The 26,862-nt window shown below is 55.2% G+C and overlaps 4 protein-coding genes, 1 non-coding gene and 1 pseudogene across 5 annotated transcripts; 4 read left to right on the top strand and 2 right to left on the bottom strand.

Moving 5' to 3' along the window:
- Positions 1–5,975: 5,975 nt before the first annotated feature.
- Positions 5,976–7,576, top strand: LOC124373634 (40S ribosomal protein S0-like). Its single transcript, XM_046831987.1, is given in 5 exon segments — positions 5,976–6,996; positions 6,998–7,114; positions 7,116–7,214; positions 7,216–7,308; positions 7,310–7,576. Coding segments are annotated over 5 exon segments (459 nt in total). The 5' UTR covers positions 5,976–6,885; the 3' UTR covers positions 7,349–7,576.
- A 2,307-nt stretch (positions 7,577–9,883) lies between these two features.
- Trnar-ccu lies at positions 9,884–9,955 on the bottom strand. Its single transcript has one exon. It is a non-coding gene; the product is annotated as a tRNA-Arg (tRNA).
- Positions 9,956–14,086: 4,131 nt separating this feature from the next.
- On the top strand, positions 14,087–14,875 carry LOC124373636 (putative pre-mRNA-splicing factor ATP-dependent RNA helicase C20H4.09). Its single transcript, XM_046831989.1, has 2 exons — positions 14,087–14,193; positions 14,390–14,875. The coding sequence occupies exons 1-2, from the start codon at positions 14,087–14,089 to the stop codon at positions 14,838–14,840; spliced, it is 558 nt and encodes a 185-aa protein (XP_046687945.1). The 3' UTR covers positions 14,841–14,875.
- Positions 14,844–15,321, top strand: LOC124373637 (annotated as a pseudogene).
- Positions 15,322–19,057: 3,736 nt separating this feature from the next.
- LOC124373638 (palmitoyltransferase PFA3-like) lies at positions 19,058–19,645 on the top strand. The gene has a single exon (XM_046831991.1). The coding sequence runs from the start codon at positions 19,058–19,060 to the stop codon at positions 19,643–19,645; it is 588 nt and encodes a 195-aa protein (XP_046687947.1).
- Positions 19,646–22,975: 3,330 nt separating this feature from the next.
- LOC124373639 (26S proteasome regulatory subunit RPN1-like) lies at positions 22,976–24,064 on the bottom strand. Its single transcript, XM_046831992.1, has 2 exons — positions 23,770–24,064; positions 22,976–23,658 (listed from the first exon to the last, which is right to left on the bottom strand). The coding sequence occupies exons 1-2, from the start codon at positions 24,062–24,064 to the stop codon at positions 22,976–22,978; spliced, it is 978 nt and encodes a 325-aa protein (XP_046687948.1).
- Positions 24,065–26,862: the final 2,798 nt, after the last annotated feature.

Below are 26,862 nucleotides of genomic sequence, written 5' to 3' on the forward strand. Positions count from 1 at the left end.
GGGGGGGGATAGGGAGGGGGGAATATTCATCGAGATATAAGTAATGGGGATTTGGGGGGGGGGATACGAGTTGGGGGGGGATGCGGGGCGGGGTGGATAAAGGGGGTGTTGGGGATCTGATGTGTGGGGGGGTGTGTGGGTGGGGGTGGATTTTGGTGATGAGGGGGGTTTGCGGTGTTTTACTTTGAATTTGGGGGGTTGGTGTGGTGGTCTTTGTGGTTTGCTTTGGTTGTGAAGTGGTGGTTGTTTTATGAGCGGTTAAAAAAAAATAATAATAATAAAATAGGTGCAAGGTTAAGGTTGAGAGGAGTAGAGGAACCTTAAGGGAATGCTTAGTTGGTATGGGGTTGGGGTTCTGGCTTTTTTTTTGAATAATTTAAAGTGATTGTTCTCGTACTAATTCCTTTTGTACAGTCTGCAGTGCTTCGTATGCGAGCAGCAGATCGGAGTCTCGCACTCCCCTCCCAGGCCCCCCACTAGCACCCCCCTCCCCCCCCCAGATGCACTATGCCGGGCCTACCCGCTCCGATCTGGGCAAGGTTTGTTTTTTTCTTTTATTTAAAAAAAAAAAAAAAAAATAAAAAGCCTCACAAAGGAAAACAAAAAACAAACCGACAGTAAGAGAAGCACCTCCAGAGCGAAACTATCAGGGGCGGAGCGAGACGTTGCGGAGTGCCGGGGGGGGGATGGCGCGGGGGGGCGGGGGTGCCTCCGCGGGGGGCTAAGGTGGCGCGGCAGCTAGGGGGCGGGGCGGGGGCGCGACAGTGAGGAGGGGGCCTTTTATTTTTTTTTTTTTTTTTCTTTTTTTTTTTAATATTTTTTATTTTTTATTATTTTTTTTTTTTTTTTTTTAGTTTAAAGATTTTTTTTTTTTTTTATTTTATTTTAAGAAAAAAAAGAAAAAAGAATTTTTTTTTTTTTAAAAATAAAAAAAAGACATCATAAAAGCGCGGAGATTTCTGGGGAAAAGCTTCTTCCAATAAATTACCATCACCACGCAGGCCCATCACAAACTCGGATTTTGTGCCTTTCACACAGCCCTAAAAATTTGCCGAGGGGCCAAGTACCAGTGTGCCGGCTATACCGCTAGGATGTGATACCACTGCTGTTTCAGCAGCCAAGAGTCCTGATATTGCCCTCTCTCCCTGCTCAGGCATATATAATGAAAAAAGGACTTCTGTAAGCCAGGTTGGCTGGGGGCCGATCTTCTCCGCCCCCCAAACATCCCTCTTCGGCAGCAAGTTATGCCAACCCACTACCAACTACCCAGAACTCATAGCTCCTGTGACTACTTAATTTCCAGGAACGCCGACATGTTCTCAATACATCATGCACGCCCCGCCCCCACCAAAACAAGATAAGCCCCCCCCACCCCAGAGTGGAGAGCGTAGTACGATTCAGCTCGCCGTAGCTTATCCTGCCCCCTCCTGGGCGGCGGCTTTTCTCCGCAGAGCGGTCCATCCAGCGCATCGACCAAGATAGTCGTGCCCCGTTTGTGCCAAGAGAGGGGGGGGAAAAGGGAGACTCTTCCTCCGGCCACAAACTCTAAGTGTGGACATGCGCGCCAAGGCCGTAGGTAGGTGGGAATTGGCCCGGCGCGCAAATAGGCCATTTTCATTTTTTTTTTTCCATCTTCTCTTGAGTGAGACAGGCCGGACGTAACCTGTCCGTCGCCGCAATGCCGTGCAGAGCTTTAGCACTGCAGTGGTAGTGGCCTTCTGCGAGGAGGAAATTATCCTGATGTTGAAAATCAAATCTGTTCTTTTCTGCCTTCGAGAATTACGCTCTTAACATGGTTCCAGGGCTCACTTGGCGCCCCCCAGAGCCCGCAGCACAACAGACAAGGGAGTAACAAAAAGAATGAAGAAGAGAAGGGCGAAGAAAGCACTATAAGAAAGAAATCCCTTGGAATATAATATGCAGTGGTCTAGAGAAGAGAATCAGTAATTTATCAGCAAAAGACCTTATCGGGGTCCGAATGCACTCCTCCCTGGATGACATGAAAGTTCTATGTCTGTGGTTGGTCGGGGGATACTGAAGTGTAAACAAAATATTGACTGATACGCATGCAAAATCAGGCGTGTTCACTGTGGAGGGCTGTGGGCCACACGCACACACCACAGCCCAATTCTCTCCATGTCTCCGAAGCCACTGCGCGCCAGGCTAGGAATAACAGGAGCGATTCTTTAGATGGGGATCGCTATGTCTGAGCTCGCAGGAAGTGGGCCCCCCCTGGGGACTGCTACCCTAGAAGCTTCGCCCCGGCGACAGGCTCCTGTGCTTTTCCCAGCGGGCGCCCGAGTCATTTGCCAGACCGAAAAGCGGCCGCCCGGTGATAAATACAGCTTCAGCGCCATGGTTCGACACGACCGGGGGTCTCTCGCGCCCCCGTGATTGGGCGCGTGAGCGGGCTCGCGGACACACCCCCACCCCCCACAAAATCTATTCAGCAAAAGAGAAACGAGGCATATTTCAAAATTAACGCAGCACAGGAACCTGAGAGCATTTTTGGTAGTGACAGGAAAAGCTGCAAACAATCAATCTGTGGGCGAGTAATCCGCCCCCCGGGCGAACCAGCACGAAATGTACTAGCTTGCTCAACAATCAGAGCTGTGTGGAGGGGTGGGGCACTTGTATATCAGGGAGGAAGACTGCAGGGGTGCGCAGTATCCTGTCCATCATGCCCCCCCCGGAGAAAGCTCAGAAAACAGTGTGCTCGTCGTTTATAGGTGCGCCCTATGCTCCTCAGCGAGCTGGACTTCCCCGTCCACTTAAGATAAAAACTTGTGCGGAAGAGACGCCCGAGGCGGCGTTCTTGTCGGCCATGAAGCTCACGGCAAAAGCCCCATGCCTCTCCCTGATCATATGCTGCCCCCGATAGAAATCAGTTTTTATTTTTTCTCGGGACATGGATCTCCAGCAAAATACCCACCCCCCCTACGTCGTTTGGGCTCCTGCACACCCACGGCCGAAAGCCTCATCAGAACTGGAAGGGCTGGGAGGCTGCTGTGCTCGCGGCGGGCTGCCCCCTGATAGGTGAGCTAAAACACAACAAGTGCAAAATTCACCTTCTGCCGGGCCCCCTCCATTTCCTGGTAGTAGAGAATGTCTGACGCAGCCATATTAGCCAAAACCATCTACTAGGCTCTTGACTCTCTGCACCACATACAAGCCTCGGGTTGTTGAGAGGTGGACTTTGGACGTCGGTTGGATTATTGTTGGAAGCAGGAAATGCTCTCGAGAAAGCGTGAAGATGAAGTGGTTCGTCACCCCGCGTTTCTCTTCCTGCAGCACCCGATCCCGTAAAAATCATGCCAAAAGGCACTGCGGCGCGACAAACAACTCCATGCTATTCGCCTCTGTGGGGACCCCTCTTCCGCCCTTCCGCACATCTTCCTGGATGACCAAACCAAACCCCTCCAGAAAACCTCTGACCGGGGAAACCTCCCGTAGACTACAAAACATGTGCCTGCACGGCAGCAGATTCCAGCCAGATTTGACTTCCCCACGAGACGAGGTGGTTGTTGGAGACCTAGGGAGGAGGGAACGAGAACCAGAAGCCAGAATGGATATTGCACCAGGCCCACAAACAAATAAAAGACGGCCTCCATTCAGGACAAAAGCCGGTCTTAATCCCATTATCCTAGCCCATGCAGTGTGTGGGACGCGGCCCACGCCATGTGTGCAATCAGCGCTGAATAAAAGGCCCCCTACCTTTTTTAAAATACCCTAATCTGACCAATAAGGGACGCCACTTTGGCGCTTTTTATGATTCGGAAAAAATAAAATTTAGTGCGCCGACGAGGCCTTGGTGCTCTTTCCGACAACGATGGCGCGCCCCCATGCATCCCGGCGGGGGCGGCTCTGCAGACTGCATAAGCTGCTTCCTCTCTTTCTCTCAACTCCCACGCTGTGCAGGACACCTGCAGGCGGCGCTGACCGCTTCCTCGGCTCGCTTTTCCTCTTTCTGCCGGAACCCCTTCGTGTCTTAGCCTTGATATACCCTGCCAAAGCAGATCTTTCTGCTAGTACATTTGCCCCGCAATTGCGTGGGTCGAGCCGTCTGTCTTTCGTTTTACAAAGAGAAGAAGAAGAAGCGGCTATCGGCCTCCTTCAGGACCCGCGGACAACTTTAGTTACAACATGGGGGATTGGTCCTCTTCTCAGGGCCGATTCCCGACGGGGTGGGTGCTCGTAATCTCAGCCTTCGCTTCGTTTTTTTCCGGCGCCTTGGCCCCTTAATTTCTCCCCAACAGCAGAGGCCAGTTTTGTGCCTCATTGGGCGGAGGGACAGAGGGGGGGGGTGGGGAGACGGGGGGGTGCGGGGGCGGGGGACGTGGGGTGGGGGGAGGCCGCGGTGACGGAAGAGGAGTCCGAGGAACAAGCGGGACTTCTCTCAACGTTCTGGAATGGTATTAGTTATGCGCGCTTAAGTTGGGCGACTAGGTCTGCAGCAGACCCGGTGCAAACGATGGCCTCTATGATATCGCCGCGCCATGTATGTACCAGCAGGTGCACCTCGTCCAAAAAAAAATAATCAAACCGAATGATAAGAAAATAGCCCCGCCTGCTACAGCAGCAGGGAGGATGTCGGAAGCCTCTCTTTCGGGCGTTCCTAACGCACACATCAGCCTGGCGTGCAAGTGGGGGCCTCCGGTTCGGGTCGGTGCGTTTGCCCCTGTCGTTCGACTGGACCGGAATCAGCGCCACAATCCTGAGCTTCCCATACCCAAATGAGGGCTGCCTCCGACGGGAGCGGTGTCCATCCACTCGCGTACTTCAAGGTTTCCTTTTCCTTCACCACGCGGCCTTGGATTGGCGGCAACGTAGTATATTCTTGGCTCTCTCTTCCACGTCAGCTGCACGGCATTTTTATGCCATGCCACCACCCCCCACTACAGCAACCAGCAGTCTTGCCCATCCTGAAGCCGGTTACTTTGGGGCGGCTCAGAGAAGAAGAAGAAGAAGACAGAAACGAAGCACATTCTCCTCATTGGATACGTTGGAGTCCCAAGGCTCGCCCTGTTGCTATCTTATTTCTTTCTCATTTTTGCACCGCACAGTGAGTGAGAAGTTGGATCTGGATGCGCCTCCAAATATATAAGCGCCATATATAGCTTGCACAGGGGGGGGGGCAAACCTCTCCTCCGGCGATACGATACCGCGAAGTCGTCCGCTTAGTAATCTAGGCTCGAATTTGCCCTCCTGGTTCCAAGAAAGATAGCCGTAATGCCGTTAGATTTTTTTGGTCTGGTTATGTGTGTCCTCCAGGAGACTATGCATCCATGCACGGGGCTCGGGGGGGCGGGGGTGCCGAGGGGCGGGCCTCAGGTTCCAGCCATTTTTTCTACTTCCTCTTAGTCCCCCTGTGGCCCTCGTAGAGCCCGCGTCGGGCAGGCCAAGCCGCCGAACTAGATGCCGCCGCTGCGCACGGGCCGCGCTGGGGCGGGCGCTCCCCTATCGTTCCCCGACCGAGCTGCCGGAGCGGGCATTCGACGGGGCCTGAACCCCGCCGCCGCCGCGAGGGCAAGGCGCAGCGGCCCCCTGACCAGGGAAGGGCGAGTTTCTTCAGGACGGCAGTTTCATTCCTGGAGAGGCCGAACTGCACAAAGGCGCCGATCGACCGACGGAAAAAACAAAGCAAATACTCACCCAGCCACCTGCCCGCTGTGGTCTCTCTCACTAGGCAATGAGTAAAGTAGGCCAGCTTTTGTAACCATCCCAGCGGGATCGACGCAAACACCGGCCAGACCTGCTTTACCTTTTATTAAAAGCGAAACACACTATAAAAAGGGCGAATTCATTCTCTGATTACGTCAGCAATGAGAAGAAACTCTTTGTAGCGAGGCGGTTATATGGGGTATTCAGGTTGTTAAAAAAAATGGCTTCCTGCGGAAGATCGCGCGGAAAGAATTGCGTTGCTTTTCTCCTTCTCGGCGAAGAATTCTTAGCTCAATGGTCCTCCATATCTGGCCCAGCGTAGGTCGCTTTTTTTCCGCGGCCTCCTCCATGCCATGCACATCTTCATCGGCCCCTGGAGGCGCATGATGCTCCGCCATATACGGCCGACATCTCTGCGCTCATTCTTAATATGAACGCCTGGCTGTCTGATATCTTGCCCTTCCCCAGCGCTCCTCGAAATTCTGCATCGTGTGGCTCCGGGCCTTTCATCAGAGGGGCGTGGCCGCAGGCACGGTGATCCGAATTGGCTCCACTGAAATACAGGCCCGGAGACACAGCAGATGAATCACTATTAGACATAGACACTGTCTGCAGCCAATGCGAATGCCCAGCCATAGACTTTTCCCTTTCTGCATCCGCAGGCATTCCTTATCCGGCAAGAATTAAAATCACCCATGAGCCAGGAAAAAGTCGTGGCGGAAATCGCTCGAGAGCTGGGCCTCAACTTTACAGACAGCGTCATCGACACGATGATCAAGCTGCTAGATGCCGGCATGGCTCCGGACAATCTGGTTCGGCTAATCCAGGATGCACGAGCAGAGCTCCACCAGTTCTAGCCGGAGCCCATGAATGCACAAACACTTGCATGGCGGCCAAGCTAATAAGTACGGGGAGATGCGCCTGGAGGGTACCAGGAATGGCGCGCGAGCCTGTTTGGCCCATCTGCGGCGGTGTTTATGGCAGCCTGACGTTCTGAATGGCGGCAGAGCCTCTGGCCCGGCGCAGCGCCTGCCTCAGTCTCCAGGGGACCGCTCCCAGCATCCCCGCCAATGCTGACATTGATGCAGTGCAAATTTGTAAAAACTTTTTAAAATTTTTGCCCCGTATGGTCAAGGCTGTTAATGGAATACTCTTTCCAGAGAACTTCGGGAAGCTCTTCATAGCCTCCAAGGCCCAGTGGGTGGGATCAAGTGCACGAACAGGATGGACAAGTACATTTTCGGCAAGCGGCAGGACAAGGTCAACATCTTTAACATCGAAAAGACGTGGGAGAAGATGGTCCTCGCCGCCATGGCATGCGCAGCCATCAAGCACACCGGGTTCGATCGTCGTGGTCAGCGGCAAGACCTTTGGCCGCAAGCCGGTCCTCAAGTTTGCAGAGGCGACAGGGAGCAGGCCATGCACGGGGCGCTTTGTCCCCGGGCTGTTCACGAAACACGAATGTCAGGGGCAGCATAGGAGCCCCGCTTCTGATAGTCTCAGACCCTGTTACTGACCAGCAGGCAATTATAGAGGGCCTCTCGTGTAAAATGCCCCGTGATTGCATTCTGCAACACCGACGCCGACTTATCCTTTGTCGACATTGCCATCCCAATGAACAACCGCTCCCCGAATGCCATCGGAGTTTGCGTTCTTCATACTCAGCCGGCTCATCGGGGTACATTAAAAAATGGGGCAGAGCTGGGATGCGAACATCAAGGAGGTCGAGCTGTTCTTCTTCAGAGATGCCGCGGAGCTCGAGAGCCTGTACATGGAGCAGAATGCCGATAAGGCGGCCGCCTATGGCGCTGGCTACGAGAGCCAGGATGAGGAGGAGAGCGACTATGGGCAGGCGCAGAGCGACGTCCATCTCGGTGATTCTGATGACAGCAATTAATTAAATCGTTTAGTTTACCTGCAATGCAGTTGTGCCTTCTGCGCCGTAAGCGCCACCACCAGAGCGAGGCTGGTGCAACCACTGTCCCGGCGGCGGATAAGCGCTTGCTCCCAAAAATAGCCATTGGATTATTACAGTTAATTTATGAGCGGCAGGCTGCGCTGCGCTACGCCATTCCCGAGGGCGGAAATACTATTGCATGATCAAACCAGCCCACGGGGCTGTCGTCTGGGGAGGAAAGACAACGACCAGCTTGTTCCTCATGCCGGAGATGATGCTGAATACAGCTTCTTTATGCTCCCTATCGAGGAAGCTCGCAGGATTGTCCAGGACGTACATGGGGCAGTCTTTGATCAGGGTCCTGCAGACGCATACAAGCTGCCGCTCGCCGCTGGAGAGCCCGTAGCTGCCCTCGTTCACGATAGTGTAGTAGCCGTCCGCCAGGCTGCCGAAGAGCCTTCCGAAGCCCAGCTCGTTTGCCCTGTGGATGGCCTGCGCCTCGCTAAGGCCAGTTCCGTAGCTAATATTGAAGATTACTGACTTGCAAAACAGCTCTTGTCTGTCGGGCAGGTAGGAGACTGCCTTCAGGCTTCACATGATGGGGCACGTGGGACAGGTTCCTGCTCGCCTGCTCCCGATGCGCCCGTGTACTCGGCCATCCCCAGGAGACAGTCCGCAATAATGTTCTTCGGACATTGTGTCGGCGCCAATGATGCATGTTATCTGCCGCGGCGGGAGCTCTAACTCAGGAATCGACACTACGCACGGGCCCAGGCTGTTGATGCCGCTGCAGCCCTGCATCTTGTATGGAATGTGCGTGGCTCCTGAAGTGTAAGAAAGCGCCTTCGCCCAGTCCATCGACATGGAGACGCCAGTGAATGAAAATTCCGGAGTCAAAGCTGAGTGCCGATGCGGGGCTGGAATGCTTGCGGTAGAAGTGGATGACCTCCTTTGGGTTTGGGGGGCTGCATGCTGAGTGCGGCGGCTGCGCAGGCAGCGGATTCAGCCCTGCAGTCTGCTGCTTGCAAGGTGCTCAGAATGCCCGGGGTTCCCTGGAGGCCCGGGACGGTCATGGAGGCGGGGCTCTTGAAGCTCGCCTCGTGCTTATACTCCAGATGCATTGCTATGACGTTCCGCAGCCTGAGAAGCGATTGGTCGATGTCCTGATCCAGAGAAGCATGGCAAGCAGGTCGTCAGCCCGAAATAGCCCCCAGCCAAAGCACACGGAGGAAAACCATGGATATTTCGGCAAGAGCAGTGGTGGAGCGCATAATCAGGCGGAAGAACTCCGACGTCAGGTGGTATATGTCTACAAGCGTGAAGTGCATGCGGACCATAAGCTGGTATTTCTGAGGAGACCGCTTGCTCCAGCCCAAGCGCCTTAATTGCAGTCAAAGCTGCGGAAGACGCGCTCTATGCGGATGGCCTTGTGGACCGAGGAGTGGTTGATTTTGGCCCGAATGTGCTTCCTGGCGACCAGGAAGCAGCAGAAGCTCAGGAAGTGCAGGGATAGGGTTGATATGAAGACGGCAGCCACGAAGTAGTTCAGCTTGCTCGAGTGCGAACTGAAACCTGGTAAAGGGCATGGAGGAACTGCAACAGATGCTTGGGGATCGCACATGCCGAGTACTCGTAGAAGTTGAGAAGCGCCGTCTTCTTTATCTTGTATGCCTCCAGGCATGCCCCGGGGTGCTCATTTTCGAGCTGCTCGTATTTCGCCTCGAGCACCGCCGACATGAAAAGAGTGTCGGCGAGCATCCCCAGGCGGTATCTGAGCAGTGCACTCAGCCAATCGACAAGCAGGGCATCAATCTCGCTGGCTAGGCACAGCCCCAGATAGCTAATTAAATATCGGGCCCCCTTTAAAAAGACTTTTTGAAATTCCGCGGTCGCAGCGAGCAGCTTCTGCTCGATTACGAGGCTGGCCACTATGAGAAGCAGCGCAGTTCCCAAAATAATGCGCACTGCCCCATCCTTGGACGCCAGGACGTGAAAGTCGGTAAAGGAGTTGTACATGGGTGGCGCCGGAGGAGATGTTTAAGTGTCCGGAAAATTTTTGTTGTTCTGGGCCCGAACTAATTCGGGAAGAAGCACGGCCGGGCTGCCGTGCCGGCTAGATCGCGCTTCCCAAGTGGCGTTAGAAACAGCGGTGTCGAGCCCCTACTACTCTCTCAGCCTGTCGGCGCGCAGAAGCTGCAGATGCGGCGGGAGCGAGTGGGCATGGCCGAGCTGTGTCCATAGCTTGCTGCTATACAAAAAACCTGTACGATCGCCTTGACCGGCCGCATCGCCATCCGCAGCATGGAGCGCATGCAAGAAAGGGCTCGTTCAAGGCGGGACTCGAACCCGCCATCTTAGCTTTAGGAGAGCTACGCCTTGCCATTAGGCCACTTGAACACACAGTCTTCCCCAGAGCAGGGCTAAGCTGTCGCCTTTCCCCAAAGGCACATGCTCGAAAACACTCGGTGGCAGTTGCAGATGCATGCCCTTAATATGGAAAAATGCTGTATATTGCGGTAAATATTTATAAACACTCCCTTCTCGCAGTCTTCTGCTTCGGCTGGCACTGACACGGGCGGCGCCGGAGTAGAGCATGGCCATTATGCAGGGGCGCCAATTGGACAGACGGTGTGCTGAAACATTCTAGCGCGGGAAGCGCCTCCGCCTGTCCGCATGCAGCAGACGGAGCCGCCGTCCTCACTGCTGGAAATCCCGTATGAGCACTATTCTCTTGTCAAGCTTCTCGCAGACTTGTCTGAAGAACTCTACTTCAAAGTTGTTCGGCGTGGCGCCAGCAAGTATGAAGGACTTGTAGTCGTCGATCACAGACGTGAGCGTCTTGAAGTATTCCGGCGTTTCTGAGACGAAGAGCGTTGTCCCTGTGCGCGCAAATGATGAAAGAAAGTGGCGGGCTGGATGCTGCGCAGCCCTGTTCCGATGACAAGGGTCCTCGTGCCCTCCTCGGCACTCTCCAGGACCAGGCTGCCTATCTCTTTCCTTGCGCCGGGAGACAGCACCGTGAGCTTCCCCATTGCGAAGGAGGAGAAATGCCGCAGGAAAATATCGACGGAGCCCGGCCCGCGGCAGAAATAAAGATGGGAGACGAAGCGTAGCCGGGACGACTGTGTAGCTTTTTATTTATATCTGCTGGGGTTTCCACAGAACAGCATCAGTATTCCGCTCTGCTTTTCCGCAACAACAATGTTCTGGCTCATGAACCAACGATACAGGACCTCGATGCGCGAGGCCTCTGACCTGTCGAAGAGCCTAAAAAGCGGCACTCGGAGCGGCTTCCTCGCGCAAGTAGCACTCCATCGCAAGGCCGCTTGAGATGTGCATAGAGATGGTGGGTCATGCAAAGCCTTCTGCAGAGCTCCTTCTCCTTGGGGCTCAGCATGTTCTCGACGTTGTTGAGCCTGGCCTCATCGATCAGCTCCTCAGGAAGCCTCCTGCCCCTGGCGTTTCTCAGACGTAGCTCGGCAACCAATCCGCCAATGAACCTGTTAAAATCGCCTTGGAAATATACTGCACGAAGCCATTTGTATTTATTAATGACTACTCCCAGCTCTCCTGACTCTATCTTTTTGAGGCGAATTACATCCCACGAGATTCCTGTCCAGAACGTACCTCTTCCACATGATCCGCTGGTCTCATGACCATCTTGTAGTGGCGGAGCATGTCCTCTTCAGACGCGTTTCTAGCGGCGTGTCCGCATCGCTGAATTGCATGTTGCTGATTGTCGCCTCGTAGTCGTTGAATATTTCAGGACTCGAAGTCGCGGCGGTTGGGCAGATAGCTGAGAACGAGAGGATCGTTTCGGGTCGCTCCGCCGCGCAGGACGGTCGTAAACCTCGTTCTCTTCGTTATTGACTATCTCCAGCAGCTCGAAGCAGTGGCGGCCTCTCACCTCGCACTCGTTCTTGGACGGGATGAGCGTTGGCGATGTTCCTCAAAGGTTGCCGATCCCAGCCGTCTCGACCCCGTGGAGCAGGAGGAGCTCATCGATGGCCCTCCACCGGTCATTAAAGAGCGGGCCTGGTGAGGTTCGAGACAACTCTGTAGCGATGGGACTTGAGATTGGCGGCCGCACATCGGGACTGTCGAAAAAACAGACGAGGCACAGGTCGCAGGCGCATTCGGCGCACTTGACGAACGTCTCCAGCGTGATGTTTTTGAAGCAGAAGTCGCACTGTGCAATCAGTTTTCTGTCCATCAGCGTTTTGAGAACGCCATGGTATGGACAAGTTCCAAGGATAAAAATTTGCACGGTTGCTGTTTCTAAGTGGCGCCAGAGCCGGCACAGCCAGTGTGCGGGCCGGGCGCGCGCCGCACAGCCTTTATGTTTTGGCGCCCGGTATATATCGCCGCCTTTACGCGGCCCAGGCCAGGCGACTGGGCCCGTCGCCCCCATGTCTGCATTGCTAAGACCGCGCCGGCAAAAATATTTTCGTTGAGTTATACTTTTAAGCATTTCTGCCGCCGCGCCATCCATCCAGCAGAATGAGGCCCAGTGCCCTGCAACGCGCGCCGTCTGCCTTTCTCTCGCTTGCTAGTCTGTCTCCGGCGGTGGCTGCGGGACCGCCTCGTCGCAGCGAGGATCCTGGCGCGTAAAGCGATTTATTGTATGGCGGCCGCGAATTGAAGGCGCACTGTGCAAGCCTGCTAGGCCCAGAAGCAGCTGGCCCTGCTTCCCGGCACCCCATTCCAGACAAAGTGCCCGGCGAAAATTGGACCTCTGATGGATGGCGGTCACAGCACCAGGGAGGAATGCGAGCGGCAGCTGCTTGCCTACATCGACATACCGTACTTCAGGAACAATCCGTCTTACATCGAGCTCTGGCGCAAGTACTACAGCAGCCATCGCGATCCGCACATTCTCCTTCTCATGTACCACAAACACATCAGCACATACTACCACTGGATCTACCTGGAGCTGGCAGAGCACTTCTTGCGGGTCAAGGAGCCGGAGCTCGCGCATTTCGGTCCTCGGCGAGGCGCTGCGAAACGGAGTCTACAATCCAGAGCGCCTCCGGGCGGCCCTTTCCAGAGTGCCTGCCTTCGAAAAAAAAGTACTCCCGCGGCGACATGCTGTGCATTCTGAACCAGAGGAATATCTCGGCGCTGGGAACCAATATGGAACAGGTACGAGGAGCGGCCATACTGCGACACATCCATCTGGATGCTCCCCACCTGAGCTTTGAGATGGGCGAAGACCAGGCAGTATCTTGCGCAGCGCGGAAATTAGCCCGGGGACAGAGCAAAATCAGCGCTGCGCCGGCCAGCAGCCTGGCCCATGGCAGCGACTCGGCCTTCTACCAGAACCTCTTCTTCGCAGAAATGGCGGGAAGGCAAGGAGAACGCCTCGACCGAGCGCAGGCCTCCAGGCTCCACGGTGGCCCGTGCCGCGCGGACGATGCAGAAACAGGACGTCCAGATGGATGGACGGGCCCTGGACAGCAGAGGCATGTAAAAGGGCGTCTTCTGGCCTGCGGAGAGGCAGGAAAAGGGCGAGGGACTCCCCCGGCCTGTGGAGAGTGCCAGGGCCACAGGCACGCTTGCGCCAAGCGGCCACAGCGGCGCAGCATTGAATGCTCAGGATCTGAAGGGCGCGCTCGAAAGAAAGGCCACCGTTCATTAGAGTTTCCAAAAGCCTTTGAAGCTGAGCCTGAGTTTGTTATTGGCAAATTCGTGCACATTCTGCAGGAGGGCGGGCCCGGTCATTACTTAATAATGCGCATAGCAAGCGACGCAGATATCACACAGACGGTTGCTGGCCAGACATACTGCATGAAGGGCATTACGCACGAGCAGGCGCTGCTGCTGGCGCAGGTTAGGGAGTATGAATACTGCACTGTAGAGGGCGCCCTGTACGTGCTTTTACGAGTTCGACAGGCTCGGCACCCTTGCGCAGATACTCCAGCACTGTGACGAGGTGACCTGCATGCAACTACTAGCCCAGGCCTTGGCGCTGATCCGGGAGTTCGCAGACGCCGGCGTGCATATTCGGAGCCTGAGTCTAAGCGTGAATACCAGTTTCGACATTGTGCTTACTGATTTTGACCTGGCCCTCTTGGCCCGCATTCAGCCCAAGAGGCTGCGGCGCAGGTGGAGTCGCCACTTCTCCCAGTTCAATATCAGTATTGGGGACGACTGGGGCTCGCTAGAGACGGAGATCAGGGGAAAGGGTTAGCGGCAGCAGGCTTCAAAAGGGCCCTTCTGCAGCACAAAACGGCGGGTGCTGAACGACTTATAGCGGACAGGGCACAATTTTACTGTTCACTCCGAGTGCATGTGGGCGGAAAAGCACAGAGGTGGCCGTCTGCCGCCATGAAGGCCACGATTATTGGCGCTGAGAGGAATGCCGCAGGACAACCACCAGGTTCCCTGCGGACGGCATTCTGCTCTAACTGCGGGCGCCTTGCGCATGGCGGCCATGTCGCAGGCTTCTGATAGCCGTTTCGCACAGCCCCTCTAGGCGGCAGAACTGCTGCCGAGCCCAAATAAATTGCAAATTTTTGGATCCTCGGCATGTCTGCGTATTCCTATCCCCTGCTAATCGAGAGGCATGGCTCTGAGATCACCAAGATGGCTGAGAAAAATAGGGCCGTGATCATCAAGGGCCCCAACAGGATGCGGCAAGTCGACGTATGTCCCGCTTCTGTTCAAGGACTCGCGCGTGGCGGTTGTAGAGCCGAGGCGGATAGCAGTCACTCCCTATACGCCACGCTGCTTCCCCACATTCCGACATTGGGCTTTAAAATGCGCTTCAGCAGGCGGGCCGACAAGAACACAACAGTCACCATTTTTACAGACGGGTGTTTTCTGAACGAGATCGGAGTCCCTGGAGTATGACTACATCATAATAGACGAGGTGCACGAGAGGACCGCGCGGACGGACATAATCCTGGGCGTGCTGAGGGACAGCTACAAGGGGAGGGTGATTATGATGAGCGCCAGCGTAGACACGGAGAAGCTCGAGCGGTACTTCGGCGCGAAGACCTACGTGATTCCAGGCAGGAGCTTCCCTGTAGAAATAAAGTATCTGGAAAGGCCGACGAGCGACTACATCGCAGAGTCGTACATGACGATAAGGAACATCCTGGCCCGCACGCGTCGCTGGAGAGAGGAAGGACATCCTCGTTTTTCTGCCGGGAGAGGTAGGACATTAACGAGCTGCACCAGCTGTGCGCAGGATCCAGGCGTCTCTGTCCACAAGATGCATCGTCAATGGACGACAGGGAGCAGGCGCAGATATACAAGCCCGACAGCCTCACGCGGGTGATTCTCTCCACGAACTATTTGCGAGACGTCGCTTACAATCCCAAATGTGAAGTACGTCGTCGACACTGGGCTTTGCAAGACGAAGGTGTATGATGATATTGGCTATCTGGGGATCCAGCCCATTAGCCGCGAGAGCGCCACGCAGCGCGCGGGAGGTGCAACAGGCTTGGCCCAGGCATATGCTACAGGCTCTACACAGAATTCGAGCTTCTTCCGGGCTACGTCCCTGAAATAATGCGCTGTGACCTGGGCAGCGTTTGTCCTGCAGCTGGCGTTTCTCGGCAAGAAATATCCTCTCCTTTGGGTTTCTCGACTTTCCGCCTGCGAAGAACTTAAAGGCAGCCCTGGGAGTTCCTGCTGAGCAAGGGGTGCATCGAGTGCCTGTGCAGGAATAGGGTGGTCGAGGACGTGAGTGAAATTGCCCCTGAGCAGCGGCAGGCTGGTGCGCCGTCCCTCTCGCATATGTGGACTATGCGCGCCTGGTGGCGAAATTAAAATAAGCTTTCGGATCACGGGATACGGCCGGAGAGTCGCTCGCCACCATTTGATGTGCACCTGGCACACTTCTATGAGCAAGTGCATATGCGGCGGGATAGCCTATTATGGGGCGTGCTCCTCTCTACGGTCAGCCAGGAGAACTACAGCTTCATGAACTCGCAGCCCAAGACCATGCCCGACGTTCTGCATCTCGTAGATCTTCTTAAAGGTTACATGGAGGCGCGCGACCGGAAGGAGTTTTGCATTCAGACGGAGCCTGCCGTACAAGGGAATGGAGATGGCCTGCCGCATCTTCCAGGCCCTGAACAGAAAGCAGGAGGGGGACATTGGGAAGCTCGAAAAGACGTTTCAGCTCGGCCTTCAGCCACAACCTTCTGCGTCCGCGAGGCCGACGGAAGCTTTAGGATGCGGCGGGAATGGCCTGCAGATACACATCCACCCTCGAGCGCATTCTTCAAGCGGAATGACAAGAAGATTGTTGTTGTGGATGTCTTCTGCACTGCAAAGAATTACGCAAGGATAGTCGGCAAGTATTTTGGTGAGTCATATTTTTTTTTTTCGCGAGGAGACTGCTGCGCATTCAGTAGGGACGGCGCCTATGTCGCACGCCCTCAGGCTCTGCATACCGCGCGGCAGTGGGAGATTAAATCCGATTAGATTGCCTTTTGTACTACAGAGGGTCTTTAATTGCTGCCATCTTAACTACGGCGGTGGCGAGTGCGCGTGCATTTTGGCACCTCTTCTGGCAGCCATAAGGCCGCCCGGCTACTCCACCATCTCGTCGCCGGGATGGGCTATGCGCAGAAGATGCAAAAGCCAAGTCGCTCTGCTGGAAGGCTGAGCAGGACGAGCAGTACACAGTGTCGCACTCGGAGCATTTAAAGGCGCCGGCGTCTCTGCAGCACCTGCACTCTCCGCAGGCTGGACGAAAGGCTTTCGACAGGTACATGTGGTGGTACGACTTGGAAATATTAAGCGGAGACACAAGCCTAGTCTCGCAGATTGGGGCAGTGTCTGCAGGGAAGCATGCAAATGGGCGCCCTGCACACAGGGCACTCGTACAGGTTCTGGTGAAAGGCGAGGTGGCAGCTGCACAGCCCGGGCCTCTCGAGGGCGCCCGGGAAGCCAAATCTGACCAGCGAATTGGTGGTTCTCGGCCGACTCGAGAGGATGCGCAAAACTCGTTAAGGGAGCATCTCAAAATGATTTGCATCCAGCGGCACTACAAATATTCGTTTGTGAGGGCGCAGACCCTCCTGAACAGGGTAACCTCGCCGCAGATGCTGATTACACTGACGTGTATGTTTGTACTTTTTGAGCTCTCTGCACATCTCCTGATAGCAGGCGCTGTCTCTTGTTCCCACAGAGGCTGTGATGACAAGGCACTCCCGAGTATAACTGCTGGATTTCAAAATTGCGCTAGAAGCCCTGAGGCAGTTCAGTGAAAGAAAAGTCCCGTCCGCCCACGGTGTTAAACATGTTCGCGATATCGAGAGAGCGCGAATACTTAAGGAAGGTGTCGCTGCACGCCATGAACGACAGGGTAGACAGCGGATTCATGGCAGTAAAGCTCTCAGTAAAACTGCGGGAGGAAGCGTGCGATGGTGCCTCTGACTGTGGGCAGATAGTCCAGCTTCTCGATGGACGACGAAGTATCAACTGCCGATATGGAGGTGCCTAATGACGTTCTTCCGGGCAGTAGTGGATCGCTGCGGCATGGCATAGCTTGCCAGTGCGGGCGCGGCAGTATCCTCCTCCCAGGACATCTTATACTCCTGCGTCCAGCTGAACTTGTCTTCCATGGGCGAGGCTTAGGACATTTTTGAATTCCGAAACCGGACCGAGCGGCTGGATTGCAGGCCTGATCGTGCCAAGCCGCTGCCTTGGCTGCTGGCCAGCAATAAGGGCCTTGCCTTGTGGCAGCGACAGGCACCCTATGCCTAAAACATGGCGAGATGTTTGCCTCTTGCATCTGTTTTATAACTAGACAGGCCGTTGGCGCGGAAATCAGCTCCGGAGCGGGTGCAAAATCGATTGGATGGCCGTCAATCTAAATTAAAACTGCCACCAACAGCAGCGGCCGCGTAAAACAGCGGAAGGCAATGAGAGTGATTCTGGCTCCGGACACTGCACTGGGTCGGAAGCTTGTGCTAGATGGATGGAGACGATATTTGCGCGGACGCCTAGAGCCAATAGCAGCATCGAAGGCCGTCCACCGCTCGGAAGGCAGGCATCATCCAGAGGTAGAAGCCTCTCCACCCCATCTAAAGCAGGGTAAGACGTTCTCAGGACAGGGATGTGAGACTTTGCTGTGAAATAGCACTGCTGTATCAGAGTGCGTCCAGCCGGCCAGTGCCCGTAGAGCGCCACACCCGCAAGCGGCGCCCTCCTTTCCAGCCTATTGGCGGATGCACCCTCCTGGACTCCTCAGTGCTCGATCAATTTTAATTAGTCACGCGAGTGCAATTAACTCCCAAACAACTTGAGACAGACATGTCATTGAGTGCATGGCCCATTGGTGTGCATTGCGCCGTGTTTGCGTGTCTTGGTTTCATTACAAATGAATCACAACTAAAGGACTTGTCTCGATATAAATAAAAATTTTCAGCCCCAAACATTGATGGCTTACCGGGCGAGAGACGATTAACAAAGACCAGCCGAACGATGCGCCTATCGAAGTGTGCCAAACGAAGATGCTGAAGGCGCTGGGGAAGCGTAAGATTGTCCTGAGGTTGTGCAGACTGTGAAAGCAGTGCAAAGTAGTCGAGGGACAAAGTCATTAGCCCGGAGAAGTGCTACTTCTGCGACAAGAAGCTGAAGTTCATCAACACGTACATGTGCCGCTGCGAGAAGTTCTTCTGCAGTCGCCACGGTTCTTCGACCAGCACGACTGCACTTTCGACTTCAAGGCGGAGGCGCGGAGCAAGCTCAGGGAGAACAATCCAAAGGTGGTCGCTAAGAAGATTGGTGAGTAGTCCGAGTCTGGAATTATAGAAGAGTTGTTACAGATATTTAATAAATACGCTTTCGCTTGAGCTCTCGCGCTTTTCTCTTGCCGCCCGATGCACTGGACGGGCAAGCGGCTGTTGTTTGGCACTTTACTGTTTGTTTGTCGAGGAGAAGCTGTTTCACCCCGTGCTCCTCGTCTGTCCGCAGAAAACAGCTTTTGCCCGGCCAATGAGCGTCCATGGGGTTGCGCCGCACCGCCCACGAGCCTATGCCTATGTCTCTATTGCCGGGCAATATCGGATACTTCCACCCCAGCACGGGCGCCAATCCCGACATCACTTGCCCAATGCCTGATTTCTGATCTTCCCTCAAAATAAGCGGATGTTATTACCACATATTCATATAAGCAAATAAATCTGCGTCCTTAAACAATGAGCATATTTGCAGAAATCCTCGGCCATGCCTTCCGCATAGTGATAAGAAGCATATACCCCTTACAGACGTCTACGGGTACTTCGTCTTCTGCGGCATCTTCTGCATGGAGGGCCAGTTCTTTCGGAGACCTGGCACTTACATTTCAGTTTATTATATACAACTTCTTGGAAATGCTTAAGATAATAGTTTATTTGGAGATGTTTACCATAGAGACCAAAAACACCCTCGAGCTGTTCCCGCAGATAAGCTGAGAGCACCGAGAACTTACAGCTTCAGGAACATCAATCCATTCGTGGCCAGCATAATGAAGGTCAAAATGTCGCAGACTATGATGTCATGCCCACGTGCAAGACCTACAAGCCGCCGAGGTCGCACCACAGCATCAACAAGGGGTGCTGCTACCTCAAGTTCGACCACTACTGCGACATCTTCGACATCTGCATTGGGTTCCACAACTACAAGGCATTTTACCAATTTCTCATTATCAACCTCATCTCCACTGCCTACTTCATAACCTTCGTGGGCAGGGACCTGTTTGCGGGCACCACCCGACAAAACGTGCGGAAGGCAAACTATATAATCTCGCTCTCCCTGTTCTTCATCATGGGGCTTGTCAACGGCTACTTCTTCGTGTTTCACACCTGGCTCATAAGCAACAATGAGACCACCGTCGAGTACAGGGCAATCAACGCCTACCTCAGAGGAGACTACAGCTACAGCCACGTGTTCCAGGAGGGGCCAATCAAGGTCTATAGCACGTCCAGAGACCGGAAAACACTGAATCCATACAACCTGGGCCTTAAGAGCAACTGGATAGAGGTCTTTGGGAGGAGCGCCTTCGAGTGGTTTTCCCCGAAACTTTCGTCGCTGGGCAAACGGGACCTCCTTCAGGGACAAATGAAAGCGTATGACAAACGAGGATGAGTTCTATGAGATCTTGTAAGTGCATATGCCTGTTGGCACGGCGCCGCGGGCCGCTGCTCTCTCCCGAGCGCCCAAGAATATGCGGGCGCCATTGGTCTGGAGCAGGACGAGACGCGGCGACCATGCTGCCCTGTGTCGGCTAAGACTCGGCATACTCTGCCAAGCACCTTCTAATCATGTCTGCTCCATCGCGGCCGTTATTATCCGGAAGCGCCGCTTGCCTGGCCAAAACCAAAACAGTGCATGCGCCTCGAAATAATACTTCACCTATTTATCCGCAAATTTAGAAGTTAGCTGCAGCACTCCTCAGCGTCCAGGACCATTCCTGCCAGGCGCACACGATCAGGTCTCTGTTTTCCGAAGTAGAAGGCACGCTCGTTGGCTCTTTTGATGTAGGCCACGTCGAATATGCCTGGCAGATGATACTTGAGGTCGCTGAACCTGACGGCTCCATGGCATTCGATTCGCTCGACGGCACTGGCGGAGCCCGCTAGTCTATGGCGACAAAAAAGCTTGGTGCCTCTGTGCTGAAATGCTGCAGGCAGCTTGCCACAGAAATAAAACTCGATGCACGTGTCGTTTTGCGGGCGGGTTCTTGGGCTGGCTGCCCTGAAATATACGACGATTTTCACATGCTCCTCTCCATATGTCCTCCTGTGCAGTAGCATAAATTTTCTGATTTTTTCACAGCTTTATTGGAAGCCCGGCAGGAAGCGGCCGACCGAAGCACTCCCCGAGCGGCGCACGCCAGCGTTCGCCAGGCGCGGTCCGAGATGATGGCAGTATTAATAGAAGCAGACGACACTATTGAAAATTTTCTTAGTCCTTGATGTCCGGAACGGTTCACTCCCGAATCAGAGAGCTGCTCCAGGCACACAGGGCAAGCCTGCTGGACATGCTCCGCCGCGGCGAATATTTACGGATGCAGCGCCTGCTGAACAAGTGTCACTAATCCATACATGCAGGCCCGGGGCCATATGATCGCTATGGAATAACTCCATACACCAGGGAGGTCGCCGATAGATACGGCCTCGAGTATGTAAACGCCTCATTTGTTCCGCTGTGCGGGGAGATATTTATTGCATGCCAGTGCCCGCTTCCAGCATACGAGCGCCTCTTCAGGGAGATGATCTGCAGGAGCAGAGCCCGGAGGGTCATTTGCCTTGCGCCCGAGAGCAGATATTTCGAGGATGAGGAGCTGGCGGGACAGGAGGGTTGTGGTGGAAAGGAACGGCCGCACCTTTCTTACCAGACGTTCGTACAGGATAGGAGGTCGCATTGTGGAGGTGGTCAAGTGCCATGTCTGGATTGACCACTCGGTGATGTCGTCGGAGGACATGGAGCAGTGGTCGAGTGCACCAGGACTGCAGCGGACAAAGAAAAACGGCCAGCGGGACCCCGGTGATTGTGCACTGCATGGCGGGCGTAGGACGCACAGGCACGTATTTGGCATACAGAGCGCTGTCAGAAATGCAGTCCGTGACAGCCGGCGCCTTTATTGACCTCCTCATAGAGCTGAGGTCGCACAGGCCCCACATGGTTGCAAATCCGTCTCGCAGCTCAAGTTTCTTGCGGAGCATTTTCTGCGTGCCAAGGCGCTAAGCGAGCAGGCCGTTTAGCCGCCGTAGGCTGCCGGGGGACTGAGTACGGCAGGCTCCTATCGCCCGGTATGAATTTAGATAGGCTGGCCAAGCCAGCGGTACATTTCTGCGCAGCACGCCGCCCTCGGTCGCCTTCTACCAGCAGCATACGCATGCAGCACGCTACAATAAAAAGCCCAGCATCTGCAGAAAACAGTTTATTTCTTCACCAAGACATCTTCGAACAAATGCAGTGCAGATAGCATCTTCCGTCTCTGCCCGCTCGCCCCCGTTGAGTATGATCGGCAGGCTGTGAACGACCGCTGCACTGATTCGGTTGGGATGCCCGACCATTCCGACTACATCCACAGGGCTTCCCAACCCTCACGATCCCGTCATAGCCGGTCACGTACTTGGGCGAAATGGCCGGCGTGAGAATGGTATAGAAGAAACGGATACTCCTTAAACATCCGTTTTCAAGGAAAAGGAAAACCGCACTGACCAGGCTGATCGCACTGCGGCTCAGCAGGATCTTGGAGTCGTAGGCCATCGGAGAAAGAGAGTAAACAGCCCCTTCCCCAAGCTCACCAGCCCTGGGCAAATATGAGTGCCGAGGACGCGCGGGAGTCCTTGTACACGTTGCCGAAGTTCGCATCCAGGATACCTGAGAATCCTGGAGGAGCATGTCCCGGCACCGACAATGCCGAGGCCAACAAGCGAGTTCACATTCGCCTCTCCGCTGTTGATGCATTTCTCGAGAACATCAAGCACCTCAGGGCGGGGGTTCGATGTGTAGAGGAGGCCTATACACAGAGGCGCAATGCTTCGCAGGTGGGAAGAGTCCAGAAGAAGGGACGATGTGGTGATTCTATCGATCAGGCGCGTAGCAAGGCATGTCACCGATTCCAATAAGGCAGCAGGGAAAAGCAGCCCAAGAGACTCCAGGAGGGCGTCGATCTCGCCAACCAGCGCCTTCGAAAAGATGTAGTCGACCACAGACGGATCGCCCGACCCAATGTGCATAAGGCCAAGCGAAAGGAGCTTCGTGTGCTTGTCCAGCCTCCGGAAATGGCGCATGGCTGGCGAGCAGGAGGCATCCTCTGGCGCTGGGGGATTCCTCTGCTGCCCGGACGCCAAATGCCTCGCTGTACTGAGATGATGCCTCGCTGTCTTCCTCACCGCTGTTTCCCCCGCCCGTGGCATGCCCCTGGAGTGGTCCTCGAGATCATACTCTGTGACGGGAAGGGGAGTCCTGTAGAAGAACAGCGCGATGCCCAAGAGCGCGAAGTTTTGAGAACGGCAGCTCCTTCTGCAGCTCTTCGTAGACGTCAATGCAGGAGGATAGAATGTCCATGTCTCCACAAAGACGCAGCCCAGCGTATTATATCGCAAACAGGCTGACGTTGCTGTCTGCGCTGGACAGGAGGGGGAACACAAGGTTGTAGGACCTCCTGCTCGGCACGGCCGGAATAGAGAATGGATATGCCCATCAGCGCCGCAATAATGTCCTTGCTGTTGCCTGATTCCAGGAAGACAGAAAGCAGGTTGAGGATGGACCTGTCGCAGTCTCTCATTCGGCTCGAGGACAGCGCCAGCGCAAGCACTGCGCCGATCTCGGGCTCGTTAAGGATCTGCATGGAGTAGAAATCATACACACCCTGCGGGTTGAATGCGTGGATCAAGCCCACAGGACGCCACCGTGGAAAGGCTCCTGTATATCTTCAGCTGCTCGGCATACTCCTCCTTGATTTTAAAGTCGCCCTCCTGGGGGAAAGAAGACAGGATCGCGCCCGTAGGCGCAGTGCACCAAGGCGTTCGCAACCGCAGAGATGTCGATGCGGTCCTTGTTCAGCCCCTTGAACATGTATTCAAGCTTTTTGGGGGGGAGGACCTCGAGGGACCTGGCGGTTTCCATGAACATGTCTCCAAGATGCTTGTTGGAGAGGATGTACTCCTCCTCGCTTGCTGCCTCGTAATAGAGGGCATTTCTTGCAAGAATATACAGCAGCTGCCTCTTCATGGCAGGGTCCTCCATCCCCCTGACGTACTCAACCGCCTCGTGGATGCGCCCATACCGGATCAGCGCTACGAGGCACCTGCTCGGGTCGAAGGCGCTGGCCCGGACGAGGACATCCGAGATCTCGTAAAACTCCGAGATCTCCTCGAGATAGACAAGCACGCGCGACCTGTTGTCGTTGTCAACCATGTCCAGCAGGTAGTCAAAATAATCCATGCGGGGCGGGCAGGCATTGCCCTTCCCAAGAGTGGCCGGGCCTGTCTTCTTTGCGTCGGCATCCTCCGAGGGCCCGGCTGCGGCTGAGACCTCGGGGGTGTTTATGAAGCTGATTGCCTTGGCAAAGTGGGAGGCATCGAGCACCGTGGTGGCGCGCGCATGCGACACACTCGATGATAAAGTCGATGGCCTCCACCTCGCTGTTGTGCTTCATCAGAAACTCGACAATCGGCCTGACCAGCACGTCGTAGTCCTCGGCGGCATCCTCGCCATTGGCAGCATCAAATGATGCACTTGATGAGCTTTTTCACATACTGGTGGGTCCCACTCGTCCAGACTGGTAATGTTCCCGGCCAGGCGGTAGCGCAGACACGCCTGGCCCTCGTCGAGCACGCTCATCACCGAAAGCAGATCGCACAGGTGGCGCCTGTTGTCCCCCTGCATGAAGTCCAGGCACTCGGCGATCGACGACTGCACGTCCAGAAACTCCTGTGTCCTGGCAGCTATTGTGCCCTGCGTGCTCTTTATCTCGCCGTGCAGCGCATGCAGCGCGGCACGCTGTATTTCAGTGTCCCGGTCCCGCAGACGGTTTATAACCAAGTCCATATCGAAGTCTGCTTTCTGCCATGGGGGTCAACAAAAATTTTGGTTGGGATGACAGGCGTCCACTGCTGAGAATTTGCTGGCGGCCCGCTCCATGCAGTCTGCATGTGCGCGCCCTTATGCCGCCTCCGACGACCTCAGCGGGCCCGCCTTGCCGCCGCATGGATCATTGCTGGCAAGTGGGGCTGTGGCCTCGCTGAGAACCTGCCCTATGCACTTCGTGTCTCCGGACCGCAGGCCCTGTTCCACCAGAGGATGGGAGCCAAGGGGGCCTTTGTGCCGCCCTGCCATCACAGCGTTTTCAGGAAAAGAGTCCAGAAAATATGCCTCAAATGCCCGGCATTGCAGCGCTTAGATTACACCCGGCTAGCATTCTATAATTTACTACTAATTTCGCACACATTGCAGCAAAGTCCCGAGCGGCCGAAATGAGACTGGCCGCGCGAAACAGAGATGCGCACAGGCCATGCCCAGATTTAATACTTGGAGGCTGCCTCGCCGCCGGCCTTGAGAGAGTATTTAAATGCCCTGAATGTCCTGTGGATGATGTGGTCAAATGGGCGCCCTGCGAGAGCAGATGATGTCCTCAAAGAACCTGTAATGCACATGCTTGTAGGCAAAGGCCGCGTTGGCCTTCGTGCTGCAGTCCAGAATGTGGATGAGTGTCCCCGGAATGTAGAGCTTGGTGTTCATGTTGGTGGCAGAGATATGCTGCTTTGATCTCAGCAATCTTCTGCACGACCAGCTTCTTGTCTGTAAAAAAATAGTCGTACAAATTACTGATGGATATGCAGATGTACTTCAGGTCGAGCACAGAGCCGAAGTTGAGGCGCGTTATAATATCGTGTCCGTAGTTGTAGACTCTTATGTTGGGAAGGTGCCGGTCTGCTATTGATGCAGAGACGATGGGAGGGGCGGCGAAGCAGGTTCACGCGCCACAGTTATCCCCGGCCCAGCCGCGCTCCTCCATAATCAGGTTATATCAGCAGCGATGCGGCAGCGCCCAGCGACTGGCCAGTCAGGACAAGCTCAGTCACGCCCCGGGAGGCCATGTCGCCAGAGAGCCTCTCCCAGCAGTTGTCCAGAAAGCGCTCTGCCAGGCACTTGATGCCGCGGTGGGCATATCGTCTTGGAAACTCCGTGTAGTCGCAGTTGAGGTTCGTGCATGGCCTCCGAGCTGCTCGTCGTGCCCTTGAAGCTCAGCACCAGCCGCCCCCTGGAGAAGAACGCGATGTACGCGAGGGAGCGTCCGTCGCCCCTGTCGTCCACGACGAGGTCGTCATCCTCGATGTCGAGCCTTCTCGAGAATGGCCTTCCGCCTTGTCATCGCGGATGTCGGTGATATTTGCGGCGCTTCTCCAGGGCGCCAGGTTACGAGCGAGTTGGCAAATGACGCAGCGGCATACTGGAGCATCTCCATCGCATGCTCGATCTCGGGGCGCGGCAGCCCGCCATAGCTCGTCCTGCAAAAGGGCATGTTGCAGCTTGCACCGTCGCAGCCCTCTACCCGGCATTTCCCCATAGATGTTGTTTGTAATAGTACTCCGCAGAGACAAGCCCAAAGACCCAGTGCATCCTGCACAGAAGAGTACCCCTCTGCGTGGCCCGGAACAGGTCGTAGGCTATCCGGTACATCTGAGCCGTCTCTCCTGCAAAGAGAAACCCCAAAAATGTTCGCGCTGTAGTGCGCGGAGCCCTGTGCTGCCTTCTTCTCCTCTTGCTCCACTTCCCGAGTATTTTGAAGCCGCAGCGGATCTTCCCGGACTGCCGCAACGGCCCGCTCGTAGTAGTCTGCCTTTCCGTAGTAGGAGTGCTTGATCACATCGATGGCTTTCTTTCTAAGCTCTGGCCCGCAGTCCTTCTCCTCCAGGTACTGCTTCAGGCGCAATTTTGCAATTCCGAGCATCTTCCTCTCCCTGCTGTACAAAATGATAATTAGCTCTTCAAATAGCATGTCATGCAGCCTCGGAAGTTGAAAATGAAAAAAGCCTTCGAACTCCGCCCTCCTTGCCTGCGTACACGTAGCTCATCTTCTCACACAATCTCCCGGGAGCTCCACCACCGACACCGAGACGTACAGTATCCGATGCGTATTGTAGGCCATCGCGATGGGTGGGCCATCCTTGTAAATATTTGCTCCCTGGTGTTTCTTGGGCGCCAGACAGCCGGGAGGAATGCCAGCAGCCCTGCCACATATAGCTTCGCCCCCGGCATCGCTAGCGGCGACAGCTTGCGACGAATCTTTTAAATATTAGCATGGGCAGTAGTGCTCCTTATCTGGCGGGTGGCCTCTGCAGAAATATTTGTATATACTGCGGTAATTTTACCTGGCATCGCATGATGGCGCAGCGGGGAGCGCCCGGCTGTTCCGGGACTGGGCACAGCGTTTCACCGCGAGCCCGTGTGTTCGCTCGCAGGCACAAAGCTGCTCCTTGAGTGCCGGCATTCTCCCTCTGCTACGCGGAAGCCGGCTTGTCCCTGGCCCCAGCCGCTGCCATAGATACATGCCATGCATGAAAGTGGCATAGGACAGCGGGCCAAAATCCCGTGCCACTCTATTTTGCTCGTAGCGCCCGCACAGGAGTTGCGCGACATCGATTGCATAATAGGAGGCAAAGGAGCTCACATGTAAGACATTTATTGCCATAATACCCTCATGCAGTGCAGAGGGCCCTGCGCCGTACTCGGCCCGTCCACTGCATCCGGGGCCGGGGCTACGCATGGTTGGCCTGGTCAGCCGCCGGAGACTCCTGCGTGCACCCTTCCAGCTTCTGGGTGTTGTACTTCACCAGACACGCCTC

The sequence above is a fragment of the Homalodisca vitripennis genome, unplaced genomic scaffold (genome assembly GCF_021130785.1).
Source record: "Homalodisca vitripennis isolate AUS2020 unplaced genomic scaffold, UT_GWSS_2.1 ScUCBcl_6086;HRSCAF=13136, whole genome shotgun sequence".
In the NCBI taxonomy this organism is placed as follows: Eukaryota; Metazoa; Arthropoda; class Insecta; order Hemiptera; family Cicadellidae; genus Homalodisca; species Homalodisca vitripennis.

What these genes read in the sequence shown, in the direction of transcription:
- LOC124373639 (XM_046831992.1), bottom strand. Translation starts at nt 24,064, where the DNA reads ATGGACTTGGTTATAAACCGTCTGCGGGACCGGGACACTGAAATACAG. An exon ending in CGAGTGGGACCCACCAGTAT is followed by an intron (nt 23,659 to 23,769) that starts GTGAAAAAGCTC and finishes GAAGCACAACAG; the next exon opens with CGAGGTGGAGGCCATCGACT.
- LOC124373638 (XM_046831991.1), top strand. Translation starts at nt 19,058, where the DNA reads ATGCCCACGTGCAAGACCTACAAGCCGCCGAGGTCGCACCACAGCATC.
- LOC124373636 (XM_046831989.1), top strand. Translation starts at nt 14,087, where the DNA reads ATGTCTGCGTATTCCTATCCCCTGCTAATCGAGAGGCATGGCTCTGAG. An exon ending in AAGGGCCCCAACAGGATGCG is followed by an intron (nt 14,194 to 14,389) that starts GCAAGTCGACGT and finishes TTTCTGAACGAG; the next exon opens with ATCGGAGTCCCTGGAGTATG.